The following is a 14,141-nucleotide window of genomic DNA, read 5'->3' as shown; positions in this document are numbered from 1 at the left end:
TTGGGAATGGCTGAGACTGTCTCCTCACTCTCGACCCATCCAGGGGATACAGAGGAAGAAGCAGTTAGGATGAGGGACACTCTCAGGTCTGTCAGTGCACCTGAGCAGTAGACACCCAACTCGGCTTCACAGTGCAACATGTTGTTTGGACCTTCTGGTCCAAAGACCAAGGCTGTTCCTGACCAAGTTGATAGGGACTGGGGGGCAAGGGCAGAGCTCCTTTGTGCTTTTATTTTTTTTTTAAGATTTTGTTTATTTATTTGAGAGAGAGAGAGAGAGAGAGTGCACAAGCAGGAGGAGCTGCAGGGAGAGGGGAGGGAGAGGGAGAAGCAGGCTTCCCGCTGAGCAAGGAGCCTGACGCGGGGCTCGATCTCAGGACCCTGAGATCATGACCTGAGCCGATGGCAGACGCTTCACTGACTGAGCCATCTAGTGCCCCTCCTTTGTGCTTTTAAAGGAGATTTTGGGCCTTCAGGGTTGCTTCAGCAATATCCTCACACTCCCTTTCCTTCCTTGCCAAGTGCCTTTAACTTGGCTCCTGGTTTCCTTCCTCTGTCATGCCTGCAGCCAGGTGGCAACAAGGTAAAGCTGACCCCAACTGGCACTTGGAGGTGAACTTGAGGGATCTGGCAGAGTCCACAGACCTGGGAAGCGAGAAGTCAGGCACTAGAGGCATGGCTAACAAGGGAGGGGTGAGCCAGAGATAACCCCAGAGGTACTAGTGTGTCTTCAGAGCTCTGGATGTGGGTGGCCAGGGGCTCCCAGGTAAGTGCTTAGAGCCTGAGGGGGAGATAGAGACTGTCCACAGGCCTCTGTTCTGAAGCCGAGGTATGAGAATACCCCTCGCCTCACCCTATCTCCAGGGGCACAGGCTACAAAGTCACAAAGCAATGCATCTCCCTGGAGCGGCCATGTATTTGAGGATGGGGCATGTTTTCTTTCTGTATGGAAGCCAAACATGGATGTGTATGAAATGGAAAATTGAATGTACTTGGATTTGTGGGAATGAAATCCAAAGTGTGTGTGGCAGATGGTTCTGGGGTTCATCTACAGCCGGGCTGTGCTTAGGTTTGAACAACTGCTGGGGGTTGGTTTCTTTTTATGTGAGGAGCATAGGCTTCCTGAACAGGTGCTCATGGGCATTGCCAGGGGACGAGGAGCCCAGGCAGGCCTCATGGGTAGAAAGGTGGCAGACCTCTGCTGCGGACAGAAAGGTCTGCCCAAGGGCTGTTTCCCAGGCCCAGGTTCATCTAGAGGAAAAGAGGAACCGAGACCACCGCCCAAGGCTGATACGCTGGGAGTGGGAGATCCCTTCTGACTTGGACCAAAGGCAATTTCCGGGCAGGGCCCTCCTGCCAGTGCTCCCTCCATTGGCCGTGCTCCCCAGCCCTGGGTCCAGCCAGTACCCAAGTGTGCTGATGTGGTGCTGGGCCAGTAGGCTGCTACCGCAGACCAGAGAATCAAGCCTTTGTTCAGGAAGCTCTGGCCATTACCCCCACTTGTCCCCTTTACGTTGGCTGCTGGGAGCCACAAAGGGGCAGGACAAGAAATCAGTGGAGTGGAGTCTTTAAAAGCAACAGCGGCATTTTTTTTTTTTCCTTTTTTCTTTAGAGCTGAATGGGTAGCTTGTTTGATGTCGATAGGTTTTGTGTTGCCAGACCTGAAATGAGATCCCGACCTCCGTCCCCCACACGGGCTCCAGATGCCGGGCCAGGGAGTTAGTGATGGCCTCTGCGGTAAATGGGGTCTTTTTTTTTTTCCAGTTTTCTTTGGGTGCATTGTACATTATATGCCATTTTGTCCCCAGACCCTAGTGTTTGAGTGAGGTCACAGACAAGGCCTTGGGCTCGGCCCCTGAAACACTCAAGAAAGATTTGGGTGGGAATTGTTTTTTATAGAATAAAAAGGTCTGTACAAACTTCTGTACGTTGGTTTAAAAAGGAATGCTACTTCGCACATGTCTCAGAAGCAAGAAGGAGAGTCAGGATCTGGACATTGACATCTGTTTTGAATAGCAGTTTGCTTCTTATTTTGAAGTAATTACATTGCCATTACATTGCCATTTCCCCTGAAATGGCAAACATGGTAGAGAGGCCCCTGGTGGTTACACCTTATATCCCAGTTGCATAACACCAAAACCAAGAAATCAGTACTGCCACGGGTTTTTTTCTAATGAGTCTTGCTACAGGTCTTTTGTGTGGGCATACATTTCATTTCTTCGGGATAAGTGCCCTGGAGTGCAATTGCTGGGTTCTATGATACTTGCATGCTTAGTCTTGGAAGAAACTACCAAACAGCCTTACAGAGTGTCTGTACCATTTTACATTCGCGCCAGCAGCTTCTCCATGTTCTCACCTGTTTTTGCCATTGTGACCATTTCTTATATCAGCCATTCCGATAGGTATGTAGGAGTATCGCATTGCGGTTTTAATTTGCAATTCTCTCATGGTTATTGATATTGAACATCTGTGTTTGTGCTCATTTGCCACCTGTAGAAACTTGACAGTATAATGTCTTTTCAAATCTTTTGCCCATTTTCTACTTGGTTAGTAATTTGTCTTCCTACCATTGAGTGTTGAGATTCTTTATATATTCCAGATACTAGTCCTTTAGTAGATATGAGGTTGCACATACTTACTCCCAGTCTGTAACTTGTTTTTTCATCCTACTCACAGGGTCTTTCACAGAGCAAAATATTGTATTTTCGGTCTGATTTGTCTATATTTCTTTTTATGGGCCATGCTTTTGGTATCAGATCTGAGAAAGAACGTTTTACCTAGCTTTACACCCTACAGATTTTCTCCTACTTTTTTACTGAAATTTGTATAGTTTGACTCTTACATTTAACTCCATGGCCCATTTTGAGTTAATTTTTGTTTAAAGGATGAGGACGAACTTGATGTTCATTTTTTTGCATACAGATGTTCACTTGCTCCAGAGCCCTGTGTTAAAAATGCTATGATCCCTGCACCGGATTACGTTTGCACTTTCTCCAAAAATCAGTTAGGCGTATTTGTGTGGGTCTTTTTTGGGGTTCTCTGTTCTTTTTCAGTTATCTGTGTGTCTGTCCCTCTGCCAATACCACACACTCTTGATTAATGCGGCCATATAATAAGTCTTGAAACCGGGTAGATTGATTCCTTCCACTTTACTCTTCTTTTTCAAAATTGTTTTTACCCTTCTACTTCCTTTGCCTTTCCGTTTAATTCTGGGATACTATTCCATTTATTTTAGAATAATCTTGTCTGTATCTACAAAAAACCTTGCTAGGATTTTGGGGCACCTGGGTGGCTCTGTCAGTTAAGCATCTGACTTCAGCTCAGGTTCTGATCTCAGGGTCCTGGGGTTGAGCCCCATGGAGGGAGTCTGCTTCTTCCTCTGCCCCTCCCCTTGCTCATGCTCTTTTGTGCTCTCTCTCTCTTTCTCTCTCATATGAGTAAATAAAATCTTTAAAAAATCTTGCTGGGATTTTGATAGGAATCGGTTAAAGCTGTACATCAATTTGGGAAAAATTGACATCTTTACTATTTTGAGTCTTTTAATCTATGAACACGGAATATCTATCCCTCCATGCATTTAGCTCTTCTCTGATTTCTTTCATCAGTGCAGTGTAGTTTTCAGCATATGAGTCCTATACATGTTTTGCTTGGTTTTCACCTAGGAAGTTTTGGGACAATAGCAAATGGTATTGTATTTTGCAGAGGGAAGGGTGGGCAGAAGGAGAGGGGGAGAGAGAATCCCAAGCAGGCTCCATACCTAGCACAGAGCCTGATGCGGGGCTTGATCTCGTGACCCTGAGATCACAAACTAAGCTGAAATCAAGAGTCAGATGCTTAACCGACTGAGCCAGTGAGGTGCCTCAATGGTATTGAATTTTTAATCCCAGTGCCCATTTATTCATTGATGGTACATATAAATGCAATTGATATTTATTCATTGATCTTGTATCCTGAGACCTTCCTGAACTCTCTTCTTGGTTCTAGGAGCTTCTTTGTAAATTTCTTAAGGTTTTCTACGTAGACAATTGTGCCAACTGCAAATAGAAATAGTTTTACTTCTTCTTTTCTAACATATATGTCTTTCATTACATTTTCTTAGCTTAATGGACTATCTAGAACTTCCCAGTACTGTGTTTTTGTTTTTGTTGTGTTTTGTTTTTTGGTTTTTTAAATAGATATATTTGCCATACAACATTGTGTAAGTTTAAGGTGTACAACATATTGATTTGATATAAACAGTGAAGAGAGCTGACATCCTTGCCTTGTTAACAATCCTGTAGGGAAGGCATTTATTCTTTAATCATTAAGTATGATGTTAGCTGTAGGTTTATTATAGACATTCTTTATCAAGTTGAAGTTCCACTCTATTCCTGGTTTTCTGAGAGTTTTTATCATGAATGGATGTTGAATTTTGTGAAGTGCTTTTTCTGCATCAAATGATATGATTGTATGATTTTAATAGAAGTTTTTTGTTTTGAGATCATTGTAAATGAACATGCAGTTGTAAGAAATAATCCAAATGGGTCTCATGTACATGTACCCTTTAGCCCACTTCCCCCTAATGATAACATCTTGCAAAACTATAGTACGATATCATAACCAGGATGCAGACATTGGTACAGCCAAGGTACAGAACAATCCCATCACCACATGAATCCCTCATGTTGCCCATTTGTGGATACATCCACTTCCTTCCCACACTCACTCCTTCCTTGACTGTTGGCAACCACTAATCAGTCCATTTCTATAGTTTTGTCATTTCGAGATTGTTACATAAAAGAAATGACGCAGTATGTAAATTTGGGGATTGACTTTTTTCACTTGGCGTAATTCTCTGCAGATTCGCCCAGGTCATTGTATAGACCAGCAGTCACGTCTTTATATCGTTGAGTAGTATTCCATGGTATACATGCACCAGTTTGTTGAACCACTCATCCATTGAAGGACTTTTGGGTTGTTTCCCTTGTTTGGCTATTATGAATAAAGCTACTGTAAACACTCGTTTGCAAAATTTTGTATGAACACAAGTCTTCATTCCTCTGGGATAAATACCCAGGAGTTCAGTTGCTGGGTCATCTAATGGTTGTGTGTTTAGTTTTTAAAGAAACCGCCAAACAGTTTTGCAGTGACTATTTTTGCAGAGTGCCTTTTTCATTCCCACCAGCAGTGTACGAGTGATCCCATTTCTCTCATTGTGACCAGTATTTAGTGTTACTGGTTTTTTAAAGGTGAAAGTTGCATAACAATTTAGTGTCATTTAATACATTCACAATGTACTAAAGCATCACCTCTATCTAGTTCCTAAACATTTACATCACCCTGAAATAAAACCCCATACCCGTTAAGAAGTCATTCTCCATTCTCTCCTCCCCCCGAGCCCCTAGCAAACACCAATCTGATTTCCATCTCTATGGATTCACCCATTCTGGACATTTCATATAATTTCATACAATACATGACTTTTTACAACAGGCTTCTTTTCACTTAGTATAATGTTGTCAAGATTCATCCTTTGTCAGTATTTCATTCCTTTGTATGGCAGTGTAACAGTCCATGGTATGGTTGTACCAAAATTTGTTTATCCATTTATACATTGATGGACATTTGGGTTATTTCCACCTTTTGGTTATCATGAATGATGCACTTAAGAAGATTGTGTGTTTGAGTACCTATTTTTTTATTCTTTTGGATATACACCTAGGAGTGGAATTGCAGGGTCAGATGGTAACTCTACATTTTACTTTTCTAGGAACTGCCAAACTTTTCCACAGCACCTGTAAAATTTAAATTCCCATCAGCAATGTACGAGGGTTTCAGTTTCTCCACATTCTTGCCAACACTTGGTATTTTCCTTTCTTTAATTGTGCTATCCTAATGGGTGGGAAGTGGTATATCATAGTTTTTATTTGCATTTCCCTAAGGCCTAATGGTATTGAGCATCTTTACGTGGGCTTGTTGGCCAAAAGTGTATCTTCTTTGGAGAAACGTCTATTCAAGCCTTTTGTCCGTTTTTAAGATCATATTGTTTGTCTTTTCATTGTTGTAGGAGTTCTTTATACATTCTAATTCATACCAGATCCTTATCAAATATATGATTTGCAATAGTTTTCTCTCATTTTGTGGGCTGTCTTCTTACTTTCTTGGTAATGTCCTTTGATGTGCAAGTTTTTAACTTTGATGAAGTCCAACTTATCTATCTTGTTGTTGTTTTTGCTCATGCTTTTAGTGTCATATCTAAGAATCCATTGCCAAATCCAATGTTATAAAGATTTTCCCTTATGTTTTCTTCTGCATGTTTTATAGTTTTAGCCCCTGTCTTTAGGTTGATCCATTTTGAGTTGATTTTGTATATGGTGTGATGTAGGGGGTTCAACTTCATTCTTTTTTTTTTTTAAAGATTTTATTTATTTATGTGACAGAGAGACAGCCAGTGAGAGAGGGAACACAGCAGGGGGAGCGGGAGAGGAAGAAGCAGGCTCCCAGCGGAGGAGCCCGATGTGGGACTCGATCCCGGAACGCCAGGATCACGCCCTGAGCCGAAGGCAGACGCTTTAACGACTGCGCCACCCAGGCGCCCCCTCAACTTCATTCTTTTGCATGTGACTATCTATTTGTCCCAGCACCAATTATTAAAGAGACTGTTCTTTCCTCCCTGAATAGTCTTGACACCCTTTTTGAAAATCGGTTGGCTGTAGATTTATGGGTTTATTTCTGGATACTCAAGTCTATTCCATTGGCATATGTGTCTGTCCTTATGCCTGTAGCACACTGTTTTGATTACTGTCGTTTTGTAGTAAGTTTTAAAATTGGAAAGTGTGACTCCTCCAACTTTGTTCTTTTTCAATATTGTTTTGTGGTGATCATATGATTTTTATTATTTTGCTTGTTAACATGGTAGATAATGTGGGTTGACTTTTGAATATCAAACCAGACTTGCATCCCTAGAATAAACCCGACTTGATCATAGTGTATAATTCTTCTCATAAACTGCTAAAACTTTGTTATGGATTTTTGTGTTTATGTGCATGGGAAATATTAGTCCGTAGTCTTCTTTGTACATTCTTCATCTTTGCTGTCAGAGTAACACAGTAAGTTGGGAAGCGTCCCTTTCTCTTCTATTTTCTGAAGAGATTATGTAGAATTAATGCTAATTCTTCTTTAAACAATTGGTATAATTCTAGTGAAACTGTATGAGCCTGGAGTTTTCATTTCCTGGAGTTTTTTTAATTATGAATTTAATTCCTTTAATAATTATATTGGGTAAATTTTGGTAGTTTGTGCTTTTAGAATAACTGGCCCATTTCATCTAATTTCCAAATTCGCATGGGTAGAGATGCTTATAGCATTTCCTTATTATTCTTTACATGCCTACAGAATCAGTAGTAATATTCCCTTTTTCATTCCAAAATTGGTAATTTGTGTCTTCCCTCTTTTCCCTTTGTTGTCTTTCTAGATGCTTGTCAATTATATAATTTTTTTTTCTAAGAACCACCTTTTCCCCATTGGGCTTCACTTTTTCTTCTGTTTTCAATGTAATTTCAATATCAGCATCTATTCTTTATATTCCCTTCCTTTTATTTGTTTTAGGTTTATTTTGCTCTTCTTTTTTTTGGTTCCTTAGTTGGAAATTTATTGTTTTTAGACTTCTTCCACATTTCTATTGTAAGCATTTAGTACTATAAATTTCCCTCTAGCGTTACCTGTGTCTGACAAATTTTGATATATTGTATTTTTGTTTTCATTCAATTCAATGTATTTTTTTAAGTAGCCTCCATGTCCAACATGGGGCTTGAACAAATGACCCTGAGATCAAGACCTGAGCTGAGATTGAGAGTCAGATGCTTAACCAGCTGAGCCACCCAGGTACACTAGTTCAGTGCATTTTTAAAATTTCTCTTGAGACCTCCTCTTCAACTCATAAATTTTTTTAGTGTGTTGTTTACTTTCCAAATGTTTAGAGATTTTCTTATTGTCTTTCTCTTGTTGTTTCCTAATTTGATCCCATTATATCAGAGAAAACACCCTGTATTATCTCAATTCTTTAAATGTTCTTGTGCAGGAGCAAAAATATTGTCCAGAATATGTCTATCTTGGTATATATTCCTTGGGTGCTTGAAAAGAATGCAAATTTTGCCGTTTTTTGGTGGAGTGTTCCATAAATGTCAATTAGATCCTGTTAGATGATGATGTTGTTGAGTTCTTTGTGTTGATTTTCTGTCTAGTTATAACAGTTGTTGAGAGAGGAAGTTGAAGTATCCACTATAAATGTGAATTTTTCTATTTCTCCTTTCAGTTCTTTTGATTTTTGCTTCATATGTCATGCAGTTCTGTTCTTTGGTGCATGCACAATTAGGGTTACTATGTCTTCTTGGTGGATTGACCCTTTTATCACTATGTAATGCCCCTCTCTGTCTCTGGTCATTTTCTTTGGTCTGAAGTTTACTTTATCTGCTAATACCAAAGCTACCCCTTTACTATTTTTTATTAACACTTGCATGATATATCTCTTTTCACCTTTTACTTTCAACCTGTTCATATCATTATATTTGAGATGAGCATCTCGCAGACAGCATATAGTTGGGTCATGTTATTTTTTCACCGTGCCAATGTCTGTCTTTTAATTGGTAGACTTAGATAATTTTCATTTTTTAAAAATATTTTCTTTATTTATTTGAGAGAGAGAGAGGCAGGGGAGGGGGAGGGGCAGAGGGAGAGGGACAAACAGACTCCCTGATGAGCAGGGATTCCAACACAGGGATTGATCCCAGGACCCTGAGATCATGACCTGAGCTTCCGAAGTCAGATGCTTAACCAGCTGAGCCACCCAGGCGCCCCAGATCATTTTCATTTTAATGAACTTGCTGGTGGTTAATGCTTAATTGTACCAATTTATTTTTATTTTGTTTGTTCTGTTTTTGTTTCTTTATTTTCTTTGTCCTGACTTCCTATAGGTTACTTGAACATTTTTTGAAATTCCGTTTGATGATTCGTGTATAGTGTTTTTGTTCTGTTTTTTGTTTTGTTTGTTTTTTTAAAGATTTTGTTTATTTATTGGACAGAGAGGGAGACACAGTGAGAGAGGGAACACTAGCAGAGGGAATGGGAGAGGGAGAAGCAGGCTTCCCGCTGAGCAGGGAGCCTGATGCGGGGCATGATCCCAGGGATCATGACCTGAGCCGAAGGCAGACGCTAAACACCTGAGCCACCCAGGCGCCCCCGTATATAGTGTTTTTGCATGCATCTTTTTGTATGCCATTTTTAGTGGTTACTCTAGGTATTATGTCATATATACATAACTTGTAATAGTCTACTGATGTCAGTATTTTACCAATTTGAGTCAAGTATGGAAATCTTACTTCTCTTTCTACTTCTTTACCCTCCCCTGTTTATAATGTAATTGGTTAAATATTTCTTCCACATAATGTTTAGAACCACAACATGCAATGTTATAATTAGTGCTTCAACCATCAGACATAATTTAGAAAACTTGAGAGAAGGAAAGTCTGTTATATTTACCCATTTTTTTTTCTTTCCATTGTTCATTCTTCCTTGGTGGTGTCCAAAATTCCTTCTTTAATCACGTCCTTTCTGGTTAGAGAATGTCCTTTTCCACCCTCTTAGGAGAAGTCTGTTACTAACAAATCCTTTTAGTTTTCCTTTATCTCAGAATATATTGATTCCCCTTCCATACCTGAAGCATATTTTCACCAGGTATAAGATTCTGGGTTGACAGTTCTCTTATTTCAGCACTTATTTAGATCTTCTGTTTTAGCTGACTTCCTCTGATCCTCTGATAATGCTTTGGCAGGGAATGGGGCAGATTTCTGCCAGATTCCCCACTTAGCCTTCATTGACACCAAGGAGGTTGGGATGCCTCATTACTGCTGGGTAGTAGTGATAGTTCTAGCTCCCTACTAGGCTTTCACTGATATCATCCTGGCTGGGATCAGTGAGAGTGCCTCATTACTGTTCCCCATGATATCTCCACCGACATTGACAATGATGGGATGTGGACTCATTACCACTGTGCAGGAGCAAAGGTCCTGGACTCTCTATTAGGCCTCCTCTGATACCATCTGGGGGGGGCAGGGAGAAAAAAAATCACTACTGCCGGGTGGGGGTGGAGTCTAGACCCCCACTTGGCCTCTGATGTTGGGACTTGATGGGACCACACTTTTTTCTGTGGTGTTTAGCTGAATTAGAGCAGTTCTTGTATACAAGTTTTCTGTGTTGGTGGGCTGCCCTTTTTCTGGTCCTTTACCTAAGAGATTAGGCTTTTGTTGGGGACTTTTGTCAGTGTCCATTGGCATTTTGGGGTTTCCAGCTTCTTCAGATTCGTGCCTGAGATCTATGAGGCAAAAACCCAGAGAACTCACCACCACATTGTTCCTCAGGTCCCAAAGTCCCTTCTTCTCTCCACTTCTCAGAGTGTTCTTATGTTGGTTTTATATATAATGTCCAGAGGTTTTAGTTACTCAGTGGGAAAATGGGAGGAGTACATTTCCATTTTCCCAGAGGTAGAAGTCTAGACATTGACATTTTCGTGCCTGATTCTGTACTGCCAAGGGGATTTCCAAGAAGGAGAGCTTCCCTCGTATATGAATGCCTTAACAGAGTTGTTATTTCATGTCTACATCATGAAAAACAAAAAGAAATGAAACAAAATAGAATGAAAAAAAGTTTTCCTTGGTTTAGCACGGGTCTGCTTATATGTCAAGGAGGGCATACATTGGGGTAGACATGATCACCATCTGCTTGGTCAGTTTTTTGTAAACCAGTACACCAGGGTTTCATGAGCCCCTTCCAACACCCATTGCTTCCTTCCACTGACTGTCAGGTTATAAATTGTTAGTCAGCACACTTGGCTGGGTGCTAATGGGGCCAGAGCTGGGAGCTGCTCCTTCAGTGGGCCATAAGGCTTACTCTAGTAGAGCGGAAGGGGCTTTAAGCCATTACCTGATCCAACCACCATGGTTTTCACATAAGAAAATTGTGTCAGAGAACAGAAGAGTCCCCAGATCTCACTACATACTACAAACACACAAAAAAGCCAGACCTAAGATCCCCATTCCCTGCCTTTAAGCCTAGGGTTATTCTAGCTATGTCAGGCTGCTTCTCCACCCATCCTTCCACTCTCCAGTGAATTCTGCTCTGCCCCATAGCCAGGGACTGCCATTTCATCCCAGCCAACCGCTTCACAGAAGTGCTCCTCATCCCTGGGGGTGGGAAGGGGTTCAATGAGGGTGGTGGGGTGGGGAGAGAGACATGAAAGGGAATGTGGCTGACTCCATCCAAACCTGTCCGCAGAGTGAAAGTCTGATTCACGGGGTCAATGGTCTCATCTTCATATCTGAAAGACAGTATACTTTTTGTCTCCCTAAGCCCTGTGTCTAGGTCGTTTGGGAAGCGCCTTGGAGAGTCAAGAATAAAATTGCAGGTCAAACAATGGATGACTGGAAAAGTCGGCTTGTAATCAAGAGCATGGTTCCCCATTTCGCCATGGTGGGAAATCGTCAGGAGCCCAGAAAGCTCCAGGAATCGGTCAGACAATGGGCTATTGGGGGGAGGGGGGTGTTGAATGCTTCTAATCTTAAACTTGAACGTGAGATGTGTTATTGAAATTGTCTGTGCAAACTTGTTGGCAGGGAACCAACCCAAAATGCAAGGAACTAGAATCTGACCTAGAAAAGATGTAGGAGATGAGCTGACCTTGCCCCTTATCAATTTCTGGAAGAGCAGGAAATATAGTCCAAGGATCCATCCCAATTCCCAGTCTAGTGATCTCTGCACTGCACCCCTTCAATTAGAAAGAAAGGAAGAGTGCGAGGGAAGAAAAGCCTTCTTTTTCTCTTAACAGAAACCGGGAATGTGGGACTGACGGACACTAGATATATTGCATTAGCTTCCTAGTACCACCAAGAACAGGAAGTCAGTGAGTAGGGCAGAGAAAGAGATTCCCATTCAAACTCTCTGGCTCTGGTGTCCTTTTAAAAACCCACTTGACAAATTTCTCCTTTCCTTCCTTGGAACCCAGACATCATCTATGTGTCTGTAACTAAGGGTTCAGGCTTCCTGTGGTAGTTCTAGGAGCCAGGGTGCTAGAAGGGACCATGAGAGCCACTGGTTAGTTGAATTTGACATTAAAAGCCTGCAACATCACCAGTCTACCAAGATTAGCTCCGTTAGTAGGAGTCACAGCAAACACAATGGCTGTTATCTCAGTGTATTGGGTCCACAGAGGAGTGGCTTACTTAATCTCTGAAATTAATACAGCAGAGAGGAAATGGCTCTTATAGAGCCGTGGATCTGCTTCCTTCCTGTTCAGAGAACTGGGAGCTCAGGGCTCTGAGGTAATGTCATTTCACACAACTAGAGGGCCCGGCCTCTCCCATTCCAAGGGCTATCCACTTTCAGGAAGTGCACAGGTGCGGGGGGAGATTTTTGAAATCTTGCTTCTCTGTTTTTCCTCACTGTCTACCACCAACAGCGTATCGAGAATGCGGCATCCAGTTGAGTACATAGACATTTACAGACATGGATTCCCGGAGCTCCGCTCACAAAGATGGCAGTCAGATGGAATGGCAGACATGGAGCCATCACTTGGCCAGCCCTTCAGGCAGGCCTCTCGTAGAAAGCAATCTCTAACCTCCAGCCCAATTACCCTTTAGATTTCTTGCTTCTCTTTCATGGTCAACAGCTGAGTCAGTGAAGGAAGACCTCTTAGTGACGCATCCAGTGTCCAGATTCATTTGGGCGTGACTTTCAATTTCTCCTCTGTTTCACACTGGGTTTTGCTCCTAGGAGGAATGGGTGGGTTGTAGTTGCAAGGGTCCTCTTCCCCTTCTCCTCCTGAGCCCCACCAACACCCTTTAAAAGAGTGTGACTGGCAAGTAACTGCTTTGGTTTTGATCAGTGTAGACCTCACTGCTGGAAGGGGTTTCTTAGAATAGGCCCTTGGAGCAGCCCTCCATGCCCTCACCTGGGAGAAGCTGCCGTTGCTCACACTATTTCGGGGCTTGGCATCTCTTTGCAGATGGCCTTGTAGAATCCTTTGTAAGCCTTGCCAAAAATTCACATTTAGTGCTTTAGAGTCACACCTTGGACTTGATCAAAATCAGTCCTTCTCCTTCCTCCGTGGCACACCTTGTTCTCTGCCCTTGGCTTTGAGTGAACTGACTGTTTCCAAAATTCTAAGCTGCCCTGGAAGACCAAGGATTTGCCCCAGTTGAGGGGATCCGAAAACATATGCCTCAGGCTCCAAAAGCAACTCTCCCAGATGAGTCGCCTTCGCAGTAAAAAGCACATGTGTCTTCTTGGAAGATGTGTGTGGTCTCTGAAGGGGATGACATGGAAGGAGCCCACTCCTCCGGCTGGGCCTACTGGGCATGCGTAGAGTCTGGCCAAGCCGGTGCTGCTGCCACCATCAGCCAGCAGTGAGGGCGCTTCTTGGTTTGAGCATGGATGGATTTCCGTGGTCGTTAAATCTCTGCAGCCTCAGGAGGATACCCGGTGCTAGCGTGGAGCTCTGCTGCACACACCGAGGAACTCAGCGGCCCGGGTGTTTGTGGTCTGAGGGACAGAGATGGACAGATGAGAGGCAGAAGGGCCTGCCGGTTCACCATGAAACCTGCCGTGCAGACAAGTTATTGCAGGGCCCGGAATGTGAGCGGCCTGCATCTTTCAGGTGGAGATCTGATTGAGATGCTCAGCTTACCTGCTTTTCTCATCCTTTCCCAAAAAAGAAACAGCAACAACAAAAATATGGTTCAAGTAAAGATCTGTTAATAAAATCATTTCAGTCTCAAAGGAGAAGTCTTTTAAATAGCCCTGAACTATTTCACGTGAATAACTGAGAGCCCCCTTGCAGGAAAATGTACATCCTCAGAACATCCTAAGGGCTCAGGACACTTGGATTCTAGTCTTGCTAGTGCTACTAAATAGCTTGGGGACCTTGTCCATCCTTTGCCCTCCCCGAAGACAAAAGTCGAATGAACCAGGAGTAAGAATAGCCACCTTTAATTGAGCACTGACTAGGTGCCAGGCACTTGCGGAGCATTATCTCTCGTAATCCGTAGGATAATCCCAAGACGAAGAGGCTGTCTCCAGGAAACTGAGGCTCAAAGAGGTTAAGCAGCTTGGCCG

The 14,141-nt window shown here is 42.5% G+C and overlaps 1 protein-coding gene across 2 annotated transcripts in view; it reads left to right on the top strand.

Annotated features, from left to right (window-relative positions):
- Positions 1–14,141, top strand: part of MAMLD1 (mastermind like domain containing 1) — a 115,588-nt gene that overhangs the window by 48,257 nt on the left and 53,190 nt on the right. For both annotated transcript variants that reach the window (XM_026487511.4, XM_026487512.4), the window contains exon 2: positions 11,382–11,540. In XM_026487511.4, the coding sequence (XP_026343296.1) occupies positions 11,445–11,540 (96 nt within the window). In that variant the 5' untranslated portion in view covers positions 11,382–11,444. The remainder of the gene's footprint in view (positions 1–11,381; positions 11,541–14,141) is intronic.

Source organism: Ursus arctos, chromosome X (genome assembly GCF_023065955.2).
Source record: "Ursus arctos isolate Adak ecotype North America chromosome X, UrsArc2.0, whole genome shotgun sequence".
Lineage (NCBI taxonomy): Eukaryota > Metazoa > Chordata > Mammalia > Carnivora > Ursidae > Ursus > Ursus arctos.
Note: the sequence above shows the minus strand (reverse complement) of the source record. Positions and strands in the feature narration are given on the sequence as shown.